Raw genomic sequence first — 16788 nt, 5'->3', positions numbered from 1 at the left:
GGTTGAGTTTCCACTTAACGCAAATCAGAAGTATCACCAGCACCAAAAATTTCAGTTTCAATTTCAGTTTCAGCATTTACCTGTGGATTGGACTCTTGCCTACATGATTGATGAGTGAAAGCTTACACTTCTTAAGGCTTTCTGTTTCTTGATGAATAAACACAAAGCTTTGATTGTTGTTAATTAAGCCCATTTGGATCTTCCCTTATTTCTAAGCCAAAATCTATTGATGCCATAACTAGAGGATTTTTATTTCCTAGTGGTGTTTCAGGTATGTCAGCAACTACAGGAAGAGGAATAAGACAATCCCAAAACTTATCTTCTCCTAGTATCTCCCCCTAAAGAATAGGATTTAATAAAAAGTTTGATTTTCAAAGAAAGAGACATCTAAGGAAACAAACATTTTGTTTTCGGTGGTTGAACAGTAGCATTTGTACCCTTTTTGACTAAAAGAATATCCAACAAAGATACACTTTATAACTTAATTTCCAGTTATGTCCGAAAAGACAAGATACACTTTATAGCTTTAAGATTTAATTTTTCACGGGTAAGACTGGTATTATGTACAAAGGAAATGCAGTCAAAGACTTTTAGGGACAAGGAGGTGAACAATTGAGTTTGAGGGTAGGTTTCCAGTAAGATACTTAAAGGAGTTTTAAATCGAAAGACTCAGGATGGAAGTTTGTTTATCAAGTATGATATAGTTAAGACTGCCTAACCCTAAAACTATTTAGGAACATGAATTGTGAACATAAGTGCACATGTAGTCTCCAACAGATGGCAATTTTTACATTCAGCAATACCATTCTGTTGTGGGGTTTTGATAGAAGAACTTTGGTGGAAAATTTCATTTTTTTTAAAGTAATTGCCAAGAATTGAATTGAAATATTCTTGACCATTATCTGTTCGAAGAATTTGAATTGACGTATTGAATTGGTTTTGGATCATTTTATGGAATTGTTGGAAAATGGTAGCTGCATTTGATTTTTCTTTAAGAAGATAAACCCAACATGCTCTTAAATGGTCATCAATAAAGGTTATGAATCATTTGGTTCACAATGAAAAGAATTGATGTCTTTACTCTTGAATAGAGAAGGAAACAAGTTTTTCATATATGGAAACCTAAGATGACCTAACCTATTTTGCCATAACATAATCTTACTGGAAACAGGAGTCATCACCACTTAGAGCTAGAGCTTGTTTATTCACTTGTCCATTATCCTCAAGGTAGTACAGCCCATCACGCTTCTTAGCATTGCCAATCGTCCCCCTTGATAGTAAATCTTGAAACTCACCAAATGATGTATAAAACTTAACCACACAATTCAAACTATTTATCAATTTGCTAATATACACTAGATTACATTTTAAATTTGGGACATATAGTTCAGATTTTAATGTCATATTAGCCAAATTTACAAATCTTTTTCCAACAAGAGATGATAAAGCACCATCAGCAACACTAATTTTGAAGTTTCCCGAGCATTAGGCATAGGTAGAAAAAGACTTATGGCATCTAGTCATATGATCCGAAGCCCTTGAATCCATAATCCAAGGGCCATTAGATTCAGAAATTGTACTCAAGGTAAAGGATAATTACTTTTCTGGGCTATAGAACAATTTGAAGCTGGAACTTGTGCACCAGTTCGGTGTTAGGCAAGACGGACTTGTAGTTGTTCAAGTTGTTCCTTTCTAAAAACTGATTCTCCAACCTTGTTTTCCTTTGCAACAACTTGAAAACCTCTGCTTTGTTCACCTTGTTTATGTGCCTTCCAATTTGCTCGTTTTCAATGTATCTTCCAGCATGTTTCTCTAGTATGATATGGACCTTGGCAATGATCACACCAGGCTTTATCATTTTTCCATTTCCCACGCTAATCACCAGAATTGGAAAATTCTTGTTTTTTTGAAATAAGAACAGAACTTTGGGACTAGTTATCTAAAATGACCTCTATGGTCACTCCTAACATAACATGTTTCTTGCTTTTTTCCCTTCTCACCTCTGCAAATGCCTCTCTAATGTTTTGAAAGGGTTTTGTCCTCAAAAATCGACCTCATACCTCATTTAACTCCTTACTTAAGCCATAAAGAAAATCAAATACCCGTTCTTTTTCAAGCATTTGCTTATACTTTTAAGTTGTCCTCAAGACAATACCAATTTATTTCATAAAACATATCCATCTCCTACCATAACTTAGTCAAAGTATTGAAATACTCAGTCACTGAAAGATTACCTTGTTTTCTATTTCTTAAGAGAAATCTAACCTCAAAACATTGTGTTGAGTTTTCCAGATCTGAGTACATTTCATGCGCCATATCTCATATCTCCTTTGTTGTCTTGTAAAATAAATAAGTTTAGCTGATCTTAAGTTCTATGGAATTAATTAACCATGCCATAACCATGGAATTCTCTAACTCCTAAGCCGAATGACCCGTTGCTCCTTCCTTTGGTGTTGCCTTTGTACCCGTTAAGTAGCCAAGTTTTCCATTGCCTCGTATTACTAGCATAACCGACTGAGACCATTCAAGGAAATTAGCCCCATTGAGTTTGTGTTGGGTTATTTGGAGAGAATGGGTTTCCTTAACAGTAGAAATCGCAGATGAAGAAGACATATTTCTAGAAAGTTCAGATGACACCTCTGAGGAACCTTTTAGAGTTGCATCTGTCATAATTGCTTTGGCCAATAAATACCATAAAAATAAAGAATGAAACAAAATTCTTTGATGTCTCTATTGAAATTACTAAGTGCTAATTATATACAAGAAAACCTATCTAAATTAGGTCTTGGAATCTAGTAAATTACCAGAAATTAAGAAATAAAAAATTAAAAAATAATCCAACAGAAAGAGAAAAATAGAGAAAGGAAATAATATCCCTAAATTAACTCCTACAAATCTAGAATATAATCAAAAAAATAAATTGATGAGCTGTCTATATAATTAAATAAAAATTTAAATTTTAAGCAACCTAAAACTCAACATTGCACAACCTTGATAAATTTCAACCTCGGTAAACTTAAAATGATATGAAGTTCAAACATCACAATCAATTAGGGATACACCTTCAGCCCCGCAAAATTCTGTACCTAAAATGGGAGCATGAGCCACAAGCCGAAGCCCATCGCTCCATCATTAAAACACCTTCAATCTTCACCTTATAGAAAGATGAACCATAAAATTGTGGATGCATATAAATTACTTTTTATTATCTTCACAAAGAGTACATTCTCCTCGAAGAATTTAATATGGCATAAGAAGATAAATTTGAGAAAACAAAAAACAATTGAAAACACAATGTGACGTTGGGCATATCAAAGGGAGGTTAAGTTGACATGATATTTTATGCAGATGTGAGGCTAAGCTCCACAAAGCTCCTTTACAAATAGATTCGTTTACGAACAACCGAACACTCAATTATATTAACTTCAACTTGACCTGATTCTCCCTTAATCGCATGAAATGATGATCACAACCCCTTTTTATAGAGGTTTGCTCACATCTAAGTAGATGAACATTATAATGTCATGATTATTCAACCGGAATCCCAAACACTAACAATGAGCATAGACTTACATTGTACATGCACTTCTAGAAACACTACGACGTAAAAGATAATAGTACTTCAAAATTACAATTCAACACACTCTATGCTCACACGTGTATATATATATATATATATATAATAATTTGGGTACAATTCCACTTCTTTACTTTTTATATCAAGTGTTAATTCTAATGCTAATCACACTCTTCAAGATTTATCCCAAATTAAAAAAAAAAAAAAAAAGCCAGCAGATTTTTTTATTGTGAAAAGGAGGAATCAAACTGTCTCATTAAGCATAAAAGTATGAACTTATTATTGAACCAAACATTCGATTCAATAAAAAAAAAATAACAAAACACCAAAGTTAAGACCAACAAGTGCAGAAAATTAGGTGCACCACGTAGCTAGGCAGCAAAGTCCGGCACCAACATTCCGTTCAAAATTATATATTTATAACCATATGCCAGCTGAGGTCAAGAAGAGTATCTTACGTTGCAAAAATTGCCATCCCTTAGAATTGTCTCAATTTGGTTGGCTGAGGACATTAGTTTAAGATATGAAATTTGGACAACCACAATTAAATGCAAAGCATATGAGGACACTTATAGAGATAAGGAGTTAATTAATTAAATCTTTAGCATCCTAACCATGAATAGTTTATGAATATGAGGTGGCTACCCTATCTGTGGTACGTGTCAAGAATGGATTGAGAGGCACAGAAATGAATATTTTAGTTAATGGAAGATGTAAGACTATATATAGCATTGGGAATTCAAAGCGAAATTTGTAAGTGCAAAACTAGCAGCCCTTACCGGTAAAAAAAGATACGAAGCTGAATCTCTGCAATATAGCCAACAAAGAAAGTCAGATTGATTGTTTAGCTAATGAATGCAAAGATAAGTATAGTTGTCCAATGGGTTAAAATGCTGAAAACAATATAATGATGAGAGGGGGTAAGAAGCTTTGTTTAGTTTATTATACATCACAAATGGAAAAAGAAAAAGAAAAAGGGAGGGATTTTTACGAGCATTCCACTCTAAATCCTGAATTACAAACACCAAGTCGGGGAAAATTTTTCCTAACCATATATGGAAATGATATGGCTAAATGCTGACAAGCTATTTACATATTATCACATGAACAGAATAATACAACGTCCTTACGAAGGGAAGAATGTTACCAAACTATCTTCATTATCCAAATGCATGCAAATTCATGTTGCAATTTGATCCAACAGCTCAACAACTTGATTCATGGCAGGCCTTTCTTTCGAAATCTCATTAGTACACATACATGCAATTCGAAAATACTCCTTAACCTCATCTTCGATTAACCCTTTCCTCGGAATCTTTTCATATACCATTTCTGTTTGTCGATTTCGATCCACCATTTTTCTAGCCCACTCCACTAGTCCTACGTCTTTCCCCTCGAATCTCACGGGCCAATTGGGACGATTTTGAGTGGCAATCTCGATCATTAATATTCCGAAACTGTAAGCATCAGCCATAACTGTCGCCGCCGTGTTCCCTTCTCGGTACTCCGGCGGCATGTATCCCATTGTCCCGGCGACCTGCGTGGACACGTGTGAATGGGCCTCCTGGATTTGCCGAGCGAGCCCAAAATCGGCAATATGAGCCTCGAAATTTTTACCCAACAAGACATTGCTAGCCTTGATATCTCTATGGATGATGGGCGTGTCAAGCCCATGTAAATACGCCAGCCCATTGGCAATCCCTCTGACAATTTTCTTCCTCGTTTCCCAGGACAACGTTAACCGGCCAACCGAGTTTTCCTGTTCCTCAGTTGCTGACGTGTCGTACAACCATTGGTCCAAACTCCCTTTCTCAATAAACTCATATATCAAAACCCGATCAAGACCCGACGAGCAAAACCCGAGAATCTTCACGATGTTCGGGTGACGAAGCTTACCTAGGGTTTCCATCTCAGCTCGAAACTCTCGGAGCCCCTGGAAAGCATTCGGGTCGAGCTTTTTGATAGCGACAGTGACTCCGTTGGAGAGAGTAGCCCTGTAAACATAGCCGAAGCTGCCGTCACCGATGATAAGGTCTGAGGAAAAGTTCTTGGTGGCGGCAGCGAGTTCCTCCATGTCGAGGCGGTTGATAGACGGGTCGAAGGCGGCGCTGTCGCATGTTGAGGGGTCGGGTGGATTAGGGGCGGGTCGGGTTTGAGTTAAGGATCGGGTTTGAGGAGGATTTTGGCGGTTGGGTTTTTTGGTGGATTTGCAGATTAAGAAAATGCAAGCTAGGATTAAAGATACTAATAAGAAGCTCAAAATTGCTGCAACAACTGCTTGAAGGCTTCGATCCATCGAGGAACGGAAACAAAGAAAAGAGAAATTAGATGGGAAGAAGAGAAGAGGGAGCAGCAGCCATGAGAGAGCGAGAGAAGAGGGCGAATGGCAAAGCGTGAGGGCTTGGTTTTTCAATGATGGGAGACGGCAGGGGAAAGGTCGACGGTGGTGGAGTCGTGGACAGCACGAGTCAACGGAAGAGAGGGGAAGGATACAATGTGGGTGATCTTAGGAGAAGGAACTGGGTACAAAAAAGAAAATGGCAGACTTCAAAATCTACCTGACGTGGACCCTGACCCATTTGTTCAGTTGCAGGCGTTTTTGGGTCCCACTTTCGCCGTGACTTAGGTGTCTGTCTATCTATGAGCATTTGTAGGTGAAAAGTAGTCAAAAAAATGGGTCAAATCAAATATTTTGCCCAGGAAATTATTGTTGAATTACGATGCAACATATTAGAAAAACAGTTTATTATTGGAAGCATGTACCCCTTGAAAAGAAAGCCAAGGAATCACTAATTTGGTCCATAACAATCATGGCGCAATTCAATTCTACAAAAGTGGTCAGTCATCCTTTGAAAGTCGTCAGAATTTTAAATCCGACGGTCCTTAGTCAGTTTTACTCACACAAATAGTGCCGCAAAATACGAAAAGGCACTATGAGTTATCCAAATACGTACGTAATTGCTGCAAATTTTGAAAACAAAAATACATAGTTATATATATACAAATGTAATCTACTTACATGGGCACAATACATACACACATATATATATATATATATATGAGAATGGATTTACATCTTTTTATATCTTCAATAATTAAATTTAATAATTTACTCGCGCTCATCATGCATATGAAATTGAGTCAATCTAATATTTTCATTACATTGATCAAGAATATTATTATTTTTCTATCAGACACTTTACACCGATCAATTTAAACGAAATTAAACAGAAGGATTTAATTGCATAAAATGTTGAAATACGGATATTAAATTGATCAATTTTGAATAAAAAGACGAAACTTTGAAAAACGTTATAATACACAAACCTGAGAGATATTTTGACCATATATGAATGCATATGTAAACACACTCACACCCATACAGAGAAAAACTTCATAAACTGATTTAATGCGTTAACAAACAACACCTAAAACTTTGATTAAACGTAGGCTATCACTACCTTCACATAAAACAAATTTGGAGAAAAATCAATGGGCAATTTCCCCTTTAGATTGACATTAACCTGTTTGAATGCAAGTGAATCTCTAATTGGCAGATTTACTTCCCTTTTTTTAAAATCCTATTTCTTTGATCGATTAATGTTAAACATGCTCTTTCCTAAAACAAGCCCTTCTAATTTTCAAAATTCCAACAATTTCACTTCAGTAACATTGCCTCCTTCAAGTTCACAGGGTTTCAATTGCTCACACGCCTTTTGTGGAGCCCTGACAATATTTTTCAGAATTGAAGAATGAAAGTCAAATTCTATCTTCAGTTTCGAGCAGGATGCTTCAATCCACTTCTCAGCCACACTGGTTGCTACACTGTCTTGGCTATCCCTCTCATGTTCTTCAATGGCCGGTCGTATTTCATCATACAAGGAAGCAAGCTGGCTAGCAGCTTCGTTCTTCAATTCCTGCATAGTAAGTCAAAAACCCAAGGTCAGCTGAGAAAAGTTCATTCCTTTTAAAGCTTCAAGCCCAACTAGGGAAAGGACTATGAGCCACAGCAGTGATTCCAGCATAGTAATAAATGTGGTTAAACATTGAATTTCAAGTTTTCAACTTTCACACACCAAATCAAACACCCACCAACAGAGAGAGGGTATGAACTGAAGTAATTATTCAAGCATACTGATCTGATCACAATTTCAACATTCACTCCGTGCGCTACAAAACCCACACACCAGATAAAAGGGGCCAAGAGGATTAGGCTTCTGCATATAGCGGTTTGAGCATCCATCATTGAGATGACTATAAATATAAAAGATGTGCAATTATAACCCTTCTCTTTCAGTGCTACTTCCATTTTACCCAATATTTGAATCAAGGTCCTATAATGTGTATGATACAACTTAGTGATTTAATCTTAAGCCTTTCATGTAAGCAAGGATCATCTAGCAAATGGCATCTAGAGATTATCAGTCAACTACAACCAAACAGCCTTCTTGAATCATGATGTTAATGATGAAACGAAAGTAAATAAAACAGAGTACAACCACTTGAAGCATCTATCACTACTGTAATATTTATCAAATATCATTAAATTAAAGCAATGCATGTGCTAGTAGAATAGACTAGACACAGGGTTAAGCCATTTATCAATGAAATAATTTACAGTATTTTAATATACACTTCCCAACATTTCAACTATTAGACATTGTCCCATAAATAAAGAACATTCTAGAGCAATTTACTCTTCATTCAAATTTTCCTTTTTCATTATAGTCCATATTTAAAATTTGGACACAGCCTTGCTATAGGATAACTACTCCTTTTAAATCAAATTTATAACAATAGTAGTGAAGGGAAAATTGTTTAGAAATTACGATCAGGAAGAAGAGAGTTTTATGTTGCTTAAACACAAAAATCATTACACTCGTTGAACTATACTCATTCACTCAAAAAGGCAAACTAGGTATAATTAAAAATAATAGAAAGTGAAACATTGAGTTTAAGCATCCAAATGCATATTTTGTATGAAAATTTTCCAAGCGTAATATGAGTAGAGAAAGAGAGCTTCTGTGCCCTAGTGGATGGCGATCATTAACGTCAAGCTGAGATGATCTATAGCATAGCATGCAAAGATTCGTCTAATCAAGTGAACAGAAAATAGGCAACCATACCTCATATCTGAAAACTTCCTCTTGTGCTTCTTTTGATGCCAAGAGCTGAGCAAGATGTTGTAAATCAATTTGCTTATTGGAAAGATGTTTTGACTTTCCATGAGAATAATGCTGTGACTTTTTCTTTGGCATGGGCCGTGATCCAATGTGATAATTCCGGCATGCACTGTTACTTCTGATGCGAGATATCATTGCATTCTTTTGTGAAAAGGCCTGGTGAGCATCTGGAGAATATGAGTTCAACTCTTCGGTTGATTCGGTTTTCACTTCATTCACAACTACCCCTTCCATAGGAACTGGATCAGCAGTAGACTCCAACTGGTGTTCAGATTTCACACTAACATCCATTGTCACAGGCTGTTCATTTTTAATGTTAACATCATTCTCAGAATTTGACTTAACAGCTTTGAGGAGCTTTGTGGCAGGTTCATCTTCTGCAGAATCATACAACGGAATTTTTTCAACTGAATACCTGCCAAGCAAACATATTTAGGTAAATATAATAACAAAGTAAATTATAAGGGAAAGTGTAACACAATTTCATATGGAAAAAAGTACAGCACAAAGGTGCACCTTCTGTGAAGAAAAAAGAACAGAAATGGGAAGCCACCATGTGGGTAAGTGCGTAAATTTAGATATTGATGAAATTTTGGAGAGTTAACAACTTCCCTCCAGCACCAAGCATCTAAATAAAATCTTTCTTTTTCCTAAACTAAAATGTCCATTTATCACCTCACAAATTGCTAATGTTGCCATCTAATTTAGCAGTGCCAGAACCAGCTCAAATAAGGAAAGCCAGACAATCAAAGGTTGATTTCCAGCATTGGGTGTGCAATAACTAATGGTTGCGTTAGAATAAAATCCTTTCTACTGCAATCTCATCAATAAACTGATACTAGCCAATGGACATTTCTGATGTAAAAATTTGAAAGTTTAAACTCTCTAAAGGCAAACAGCCTAAGCTAAAAAAACACATAGCAAAAGGAGAATACAGTGCATCAAACTAAGTATAGTGTTATCAAACATTCAACAACTAAATTTGGTATTACACTTGCAAAAGAAATCACCAGAATTCTCTTAAAGGCCTTATTCCTGACATTTCTGATGGAGTTAAGGCTGCTTGAAATTTATGCACCGCTACATGTCATGCAGTCTCTGAGGAGACCAGCCTATCGAGGGGTTTTAAGATGGGCTATTTAAACTTGTGTCCAAAACTTTCAATCCAAAGTCTAAAACAATCCAGAAGGCCTGAGTATTCCATCAACTCAACCAGCTGGACCAGGTAAGGTCCAACGACAAACCAAAAGATGGACAAGTCTGAAGCAGCTGTACTTTTGTAAATACAAGTTTATATGTGATACTTTATGCATAACTTCCCTTCTATCCAATTAGTGACCTATATATATGGCAGGTAGCCTCCATTCCCTGAACCCTCCATCCATAAAGAAGGTGAGATGACTAACAATGTTGAGAGATTAATGTGCCTACAAATCCATCTTAAAATGTACCCAAAAAAAAAAAAAGGAAAATGCCTGTTAACTGGGCCTTACGAAAACTTCAAGATGAACAAAAATTGCATCATAAAAAAGTATTGGAAGATGCATTACCGATCATCGTCGTCTTCCCAGAGATAGGTATCCTCCTGATGAAAAGTATTGCAAAAAATTTCTCAAACTACATGAATAAAAGAGCATAAATCAAATGCTAATCTCATGCTTAAACATTTACCTGAAAGCCACGAGACTTTGCTCCAAGAAATCCTGAACAGTTGGGTGCACGACAGAGGCAGCGAACTTTTGCACCACCGTACCATTCAAAGTTATAGTTATATGCAAGTTCAGTTCCAATAGGAATATCTAGCTTTGCAAATACTCCAACCCGTATTTCTCCCAAAACAGTCCACTTCCTTGTCTCACAGTTTGGTTGGCTGAAAACTTAAAACAAAATAATTCAGTCAATGTCAACTTTGGATAACAGACAACCAGAATGATATTAGACATGAAAACATTAAAAGCTGAAAACTTAATGCATATGTGGCTCACCATGAGTGGTTGATGAATCTAGCAAGGCTTCCCTTTTTGGTGGCATCAATGGATTCAGAGCCATTTAGAGAAATGATAAATGCATCCTTAAGACCTGCATCAAGTGAAGAAGAAGGGTATAAGTCTCTTTCTTTTTTGCAGAAAAAGCAAGAATTCTCACAAATTTATAATTCACCTTGGGTTTCATAAGCTTGAGACCTTTGCTTTGCTTCTTTCCAAGATATTACTTCTCCACAGTACTCGATAATAAACTGTCCTGCCTGCATCATGAGAACTCATCTAAGCATGTTGAAAGCAAAGATCGAAACAGAAAAGGATGCAGCAAACTAACTGATGCCAGATCCCCAGATTGATCCCAAAAGTTAATGCCGGGTTGCCAAATTACCTTTATATTTTCAGCAGCAAGCAGACCCCAACCACAGCCCTCTGTTTTAAATAATGTAGTTCTTGCATATTGGCATTTCTGAAATTTCTTTTAAAAGTGAACAGAAGACATTAACCAAAATATGTTAGTCTCTTAATTATCCAAAGAAAATGTTAGTCTTTTACTTATAGATAATTAAACAGTATCTTCAAAATAAATAATGAAACAGTACTTTCAAACATTTAAGCAGGGAAATTCAAATAATCCAAAGACCTTGTCCTTATCAATAGTTCTATACCCAAACGGCAAACCAATTCATTTTCCGAATTTACAAGTTCATGAAGTTTCAAAAAATAATTAAAGCACAAGAAAGTAAGTAAAAGAAATTAAATCTATGCATGTTTTTGTTCATTGATAGAAGACTTCATGTGAGTGCCAAGCTGAGGGGAAAGTTTGTAGAAAATATAGCTTCTCTTTTTTAGAAAAGTAGAAAAAGAAAAAAAAAATTCTAACCCTTTTGTATAACTATAAACTGTTCATGAAGCAACCAAAGAATATTGAAATGACTTAAAAAGCAATGTTGAAATTGCAAGTAAAGACAATAATATAAACTGGAAACAGCATCTTATGAAATGTCAAGCACAATTATTCAGCTCTTGAGAATTTATCAAAGAACAAAACTATATAAAAGCTAATATTCAAGAAAAAGACCATAAAGACAAAGCAACATTCAATTATAACATATGCTGAATAGTAGATTGTATATCACAGCTTCAGGGTGACATTCTCAAAGCAATGGGATAATCACTAGTCCCTGCCTTACATGCACACACTTAGGAAGATGCACATAAAGAAACACACACACATATAGCCTCATATCCACCCCCCAATCCATCTTGTTGCACATGCATGTCAGACAAAATCTTTACCTGATTCTTGCAGTAAACACCGCACGGACAATAACCGGGAGTACATTCTGTGCTTGTTAGTACATTCAAGCACCTCTCTCCACATGCACTATCAGGATCGCTGAAGTCAAATTTACACTCACATATGGCAATATCCTCCTCCTTTTGCTTTTTGTGTCTTCAAGAAAATGGAATTCCATATGTCAATTAGGTAATCATCATGTAAATTAAAGGCAGCACTGTCTTAGACACAAACAAAGAAGACCCATTTTTAAGAAGGCTCCAAAAATTGCTGTATTTCATATAATTGAAATTGAAAACATCCAAGCAGCTATGAGAAACATGAGGTTTATCATATCTAAACGAACAGTAAGGAAAAAAAAAACAGTTATGATCAAAAACATATCTTACTTTCGATATGAGAATTCATTTTGAAAAACATGCTCGTATTGAGGAAGGTCGTCATTCTCTGGATCCTTCAAATAAAACAATTTAATAAATATAGTAACATAAATACTATAAATCAAGCAATTCAACAAAAAATAAAAAGGTGATGACGATGATAATAAAAATACCATTTGAGGAATATCCCTAAGCCAAATCACCACATATCCACATTACAATAAGCAAAAATAAATAAATAAATTCCCAAGCTGAATCTCTGCAAAAAAAAAAAGAAAGGTTATCAGTGAAATTCGAAAACAAAAACCTAAATTGTGAATTGAATTGGCTAGGGTTTATCCAATATTCGATTGAAGAAGAAGAAAAGCATGAATGATATGGAAATATAGATGGACGAACCGTTAAGTGAAATTTTGAAATATTACTTGCTGAAGTCAGTGACGAAACATCGTCGGTTCTGTACCATACCCAACTCTTTTACTTGTTTTCTCTTGATTTCCCCCCACCAATTTTGCAGAATGAACATGATTTGTACTTTTCTGAAAAATAAGAACTTTATTAATTGAAATTTAATTTGATTTCTTTGGTCATAGTCCTCATGGAATGGACAACCATGTTCGGCCCATTTGGTTGTTTAGGTGGCCTTTGACCAACGGATGCAATATTCAAGCTAAGCATGGACAAGGTGCTTCGTGGCTTGATCTAGCCCAACTTCCATAATTATCTTCCCTTGGCAAAATTTATCCGAGCCCCATATACCCATCCAGTTCACCTGAATCCAAATAATAACATGCTGGAAAAAAAAATCCTATTTAGATAAATTATATTATTAGAAAATTTTATATTTTTTATTATTTGGATAAACGGTTGAAAATATATTTTTTTGTTATTTGGATCATCCTCTAGAAAAAAATTTTCATCTTGATTCATCTTCAACAATTTTCTATTATAACACTATAAAAATATCAATACTTATCAATTATGCAAGACCTTTAAAACATCTTTGTCAACATTAAAAATATTATATATAAATAATATGTTACCTTATTTATTTATTTATTTCTCACCATGTTGTTATACTAGTTAGTTTATTACTCAAATAAATCATAAATTGAAAATTAAAAGAACTGAGAGGTTTTCATATGCGAAAAACTTTTTTCTTATTTTATGTATAAAATTTTTTATTTAATTAACCTTCATTATTTTGTATTATATTAAAAATAATAAGCATAATATCTAAAAAAGCCTTTAAAATATTTAGAAAAATTCCAATAAGTTTTTATTATTTTATTACGTTTCAAACAAATCTTTGTATTTTTATTTTGAATCAAATAAGCCCTTATAATTAATTATTGACTTAGTCAAAATGTTATTTGTCATTTTATACCATGTAACATTGACGTGACATACTAACATGTTGTTAGAAAAGATAAATTTAAAGTAAAACTACCAAAAGATGTGGTGAAATGGTTTTTAATTAAAAATTTTCACTTTTTCGAAAATCTTTGAAAATGAAGCAAAAATATGAAAGAATGAAATAGCAAAACAACATGTTAGTATATGTGGGCCTTGTAGGAATCTTTGGCTAAGATTGACCCCACATTAATAAATGGAAGTTTTTTTTTCCTTGACTTAAAAAGTTGGATAATGGATAATGTGAGAAGTGTAGATATCCTTGCTGGAATACCATGGAGCATTATTTTTATGTATTCTTTATGGTTAATCTGGTATTGGAGGAACTTTTTTTGTTTTTGATGACTCTTTTAACTGGCCACGTGATGCTAGGCAGCAAATATGGACCAAATCTAAAGAAGCTTGGGTTTTTTGAGGAGAGAGCATGTCGCGGTGAAGAAGGAAATATTAATATCTTGGGAACTTCCTAAACATTTGTATGTTAAGCTTAATGTTGATGGAAGTGCTAGAGGTCAACCCGGAATGGCAACAGTAGGGGGAGTTATTAGAGATGAAGTTGGCAATTAGCTCCTGGGGTTCAATTATAAAATTGGTATTTCTTGTTCCTTGCAAGTAGAATTATGGGCTTTATACTGGGGATTAACTTTATGTTGGGACAAAGGATTTAGAAAGGTTCAGGTGGAGTCAGATTCTCTGCTTGCTGTCCAGAAAATTTCTGACCAAAGTTTGCAACCGGAGCAGAATGCAGGTTTACTCAAGTGTATCAAGGAGCTATTTCAACGGTCTTGGGACAGTACCTTAACTCACATCCATCGTGAAGCCAATCAATGTGCGGATTGGATGGCCACTCACCATGAGAATCTTCCCTTGGGATTACATATTATGATTCTCCACCACCTAGTATTAGTGCAATTTTACTTGCAGATAGTATGAGTATTTCCTGGTCTAGAATGATGTAGTGAGCTTTATTTTTTCCACTATATATATGAAAAAAATAACAAAACAAAGTATAAATTGAATGAGTAAAGAACAAAAAAAAAATAAAAAGCACTCAGTAGGATTTATACAGAGATTTGGCCTTTTCGTGCCTACATCCTCTCCCTTGATAACACAAGGAGTTTGAATCCACTATCAGCTTGCTTTTCCAACAAGGTCAAACATAACCTCTATAACATGCCTTTTGCAGGATCAGATGTAACCTCTATCAAGACACTGCCTTTTTCAAGTTTAAACATAACCTTTACACAAGATAAAGCCTTTTAAAACATCAAGCAAAACCCCTCTACCTTTTGCTTGAAGGTATAACCAATACAATAGTGGATTATAATGAATCATCAACTCAAACGTTTAGAAAGGTTGATAAAAAAGTTTAGAATAAAAAAGGTGAGAGCTTTCACAAAGATATGGATGATAAAAAAAGGTTTAAGCTCAAGAAGGATCAATTGAAGAATAATTATATGATTTTAAGCACTATGCTTGCTTAAAGGTGCGAATTTTCTACACACAACTTTTTCTTTTTCTTTTTTCATTTTTTTCTTTTTTAAAGATGGTTCAAATTCTTTAAAATTCCTCCTATTTTCTTGCTTTAACGTCCTCAATATGGATATTTATAGTCTCCTTGACTTTTTGCCCGTTAGAATGAAATTTGAATAATTTCTTATATGTTCCAACTAGCTTGCAAAATTCTATTGCATCTATAAAATCAATTTTTTACTGTTGAGTTGTTGGTTCTTCACAAAGTTTTTAACTTGCTGTCTTTAGAGAACCGATTTTTCGATTTTGAGGTGGTGTTTCTTCTATAATCGGGTTCAAAGGTGACACTTTTGCAATCTTGAAAAATTGATTCATTTACCTCAAAGTATCGGTTCTTCACTATGGTCTGGTGCCAAAATTTGAATTCAAACTTGATTTTTGCCGCTCCACTTTTGTCTTGTTGTGTCATTTCTTTCTTAGTTACCAAGTTTCTAAATTGTACTTTTAGTGCTTCAAGAACTGATATCTTCTCCATATAGAATTAATTTTCTCTTCTTTACTTTTCTTCTTTTGCATTTTGTCTCTTTAGAACCGATTCTTTGTTCCTAAAGTGTCAGTTCTTTACAAAACTTGAAGCTTTTATCTTTCAAGAACCGACTTCTTCTTTTCTTAGAATTGATTCTTCACTATTGATCTCTGTTTAAAAACTGACTTCGTATTCTCTAGAATCGATTCTTCCTATAATCAAAGAAATAGATTTTGCTTTCTTTTCATTTAAGAATCAAGTCATTTCTTTTCAGAACTTGATTCTTAGATTGTCACTTTGAATTTTGAAAACAAAAGATTTTTGAGAAAATTATGAGATATTTCTTTAAGTTTAAGAGCATAAGTATTCATATTTTGAACATGTTCAAACAATCAAAACATTTTAGTATATTTTTCTTTTAAGTTCAACTTTAACACTCTTTCGAGGATTTTCTTCGTATTCAAAAATATTTTTCATTCATTTTCAAAACTCATTAACTTCAATCAATTTTGTCATGTCAAAAACAAAATAAAGCTAATAATTTGCCCCTTTTGATATGACAAAATTAAGAGTTAAATTTGCTCATTGAAGCAAACTCCCCTAAAAATATGTTAAAGATTTCAAAATATTTTTCTTGAGTAAGCTCCCCCAAAATTTGTGTTTTTTCAAAAATATTTACATTTAAGTTTAAAAGCACTTTTAAAATCAGGTTTTAAAAATCTAGCCTTCATGAATGAAAAGTTAAGCACAAATTACTCATAATATTTCACCCCCTTTTTGTTATATAAAAAGGGAATAGAAAATAGAGTATAGGATTAATAAGAAAAAATACTCATAAAAAAATAAAACTTCAGTAACAAAAGTTAAGGATAATTATCAATTAACATTTAAGGATAAAATATAAAAACTAGTCAAATATATCAATCAATTGATATAAAAAAATATGTGGATGAATGT

At 34.3% G+C, this 16788-nt stretch overlaps 2 protein-coding genes across 2 annotated transcripts; both read right to left on the bottom strand.

The window, feature by feature from the left end:
- LOC18592673 (putative serine/threonine-protein kinase) lies at positions 4257 to 6428 on the bottom strand. Its single transcript, XM_018126339.1, has 2 exons — positions 4725 to 6428; positions 4257 to 4384 (listed from the first exon to the last, which is right to left on the bottom strand). Exon 1 carries the CDS (start codon positions 5871 to 5873, stop codon positions 4758 to 4760), a length of 1116 nt encoding a protein of 371 aa, XP_017981828.1. The 5' UTR covers positions 5874 to 6428; the 3' UTR covers positions 4257 to 4384; positions 4725 to 4757.
- On the bottom strand, positions 6958 to 12955 carry LOC18592672 (histone-lysine N-methyltransferase ASHH1). Its single transcript, XM_007019512.2, has 11 exons — positions 12819 to 12955; positions 12593 to 12678; positions 12429 to 12493; positions 12039 to 12195; positions 11131 to 11217; positions 10921 to 11005; positions 10746 to 10839; positions 10432 to 10630; positions 10311 to 10345; positions 8704 to 9175; positions 6958 to 7494 (listed from the first exon to the last, which is right to left on the bottom strand). Exons 2-11 carry the CDS (start codon positions 12593 to 12595, stop codon positions 7219 to 7221), a joined length of 1473 nt encoding a protein of 490 aa, XP_007019574.2. The 5' UTR covers positions 12596 to 12678; positions 12819 to 12955; the 3' UTR covers positions 6958 to 7218.

The sequence above is a fragment of the Theobroma cacao genome, chromosome 8 (genome assembly GCF_000208745.1).
Source record: "Theobroma cacao cultivar B97-61/B2 chromosome 8, Criollo_cocoa_genome_V2, whole genome shotgun sequence".
NCBI lineage: Eukaryota > Viridiplantae > Streptophyta > Magnoliopsida > Malvales > Malvaceae > Theobroma > Theobroma cacao.
The sequence above is the reverse complement of the archived record's forward strand: the minus strand, read 5'-3'. Positions and strand labels throughout refer to the sequence as shown.

What these genes read in the sequence shown, in the direction of transcription:
- LOC18592673 (XM_018126339.1), bottom strand. Translation starts at nt 5,873, where the DNA reads ATGGATCGAAGCCTTCAAGCAGTTGTTGCAGCAATTTTGAGCTTCTTA.
- LOC18592672 (XM_007019512.2), bottom strand. An exon ending in TTGCTGCTGAAAATATAAAG is followed by an intron (nt 11,006 to 11,130) that starts GTAATTTGGCAA and finishes CTCATGATGCAG; the next exon opens with GCAGGACAGTTTATTATCGA. An exon ending in AGATTCATCAACCACTCATG is followed by an intron (nt 10,631 to 10,745) that starts GTGAGCCACATA and finishes TTAAGTTTTCAG; the next exon opens with CCAACCAAACTGTGAGACAA.